At 58.5% G+C, this 825-nt stretch overlaps 1 protein-coding gene across 1 annotated transcript in view; it reads left to right on the top strand.

Annotated features, from left to right (window-relative positions):
* The window catches only part of ETH_00037970 (WD domain, G-beta repeat-containing protein, putative), a gene marked incomplete at both ends in the record, with an annotated part of 4,358 nt that overhangs the window by 280 nt on the left and 3,253 nt on the right, over positions 1–825 (top strand). The window contains 2 exons of the mRNA XM_013374450.1: positions 180–305; positions 531–633. Of these exons, the coding sequence (XP_013229904.1) occupies positions 180–305; positions 531–633 (229 nt within the window). The remainder of the gene's footprint in view (positions 1–179; positions 306–530; positions 634–825) is intronic.

Here is an 825-nt window from a genome sequence, read left to right as displayed (position 1 = left end):
GCTGCTGCTGTTGCTGCTGCTGCTGCCGCTGCAGTTTTTGCTGCTGTTGTTGCTGCTGCTGCTGCGTTTGCGGCTGTCCGGGGGCTCGCGCGCCTCCTCGCCCTCCCCTGCTCACTAACTCCTCGCCTTCGCTGCTGCTGCCGCTGCTGCTGCTGCTGCTGCTGCTGCTGCTGCTGCAGGAGCGGGAGTACAGCCGCGCGCTGGTAGCAACAAAGTTGAAGAAGCTTTTTGCCAAACCCTTTGTTGCTGCTCTCGAGGCCCACACAGACGGCGTCAAGGCCATTGCCAAGTCCCGCACCCACCCAGTAAACTCTAAACCCTAAACCCTAAACCCTAAACCCTTTTTGGCCGGGGCTGCTGCCGCATGTACGCCCCGCACAAGTGGTGTTCTTCAGGAAACCAGACGGGGAAAGCTGCTGTTGCTGCTGCTGTTGCTGCTGCTGCTATTGCGGCTGCTGCTCTTGTTCTTTTTGCTGCTTCTGCTGCTATTGGTGGCGCTGCTGCTGTTGCTGCTGCTGCTGCTGCTGCAGGCTGTTATCTTTTCTAGCTCTTGCAACGGGGAAGTTTGCGCGTGGAATTTAGCAGCAAAAAAATGCACAGCCAACATCAAAGCGCACGATGGATTCGCCAGAGGTCTGCTGCTGCTGCTGCTGCTGCTGCTGTTGCTGCTGTTGTGTTGCTGCTGTTACTGCTGCTGCTGCGTTTCACTTCACGGCCGCTGCTGCTGGTGGCGCTAAAGGTCTTGCCGCTGTTTTAGCTGCTGCTGCTGCTGGCCGCTGGCTTGAGTGCTGCTGCCACATCTGCTGCTGCAGCGTGTGGCTTTGC

This window comes from Eimeria tenella, genomic scaffold (assembly GCF_000499545.2).
Source record: "Eimeria tenella Houghton genomic scaffold, Eth_scaff2049, whole genome shotgun sequence".
NCBI classification, from domain to species: Eukaryota; Apicomplexa; class Conoidasida; order Eucoccidiorida; family Eimeriidae; genus Eimeria; species Eimeria tenella.
The sequence above is the reverse complement of the archived record's forward strand: the minus strand, read 5'-3'. Positions and strand labels throughout refer to the sequence as shown.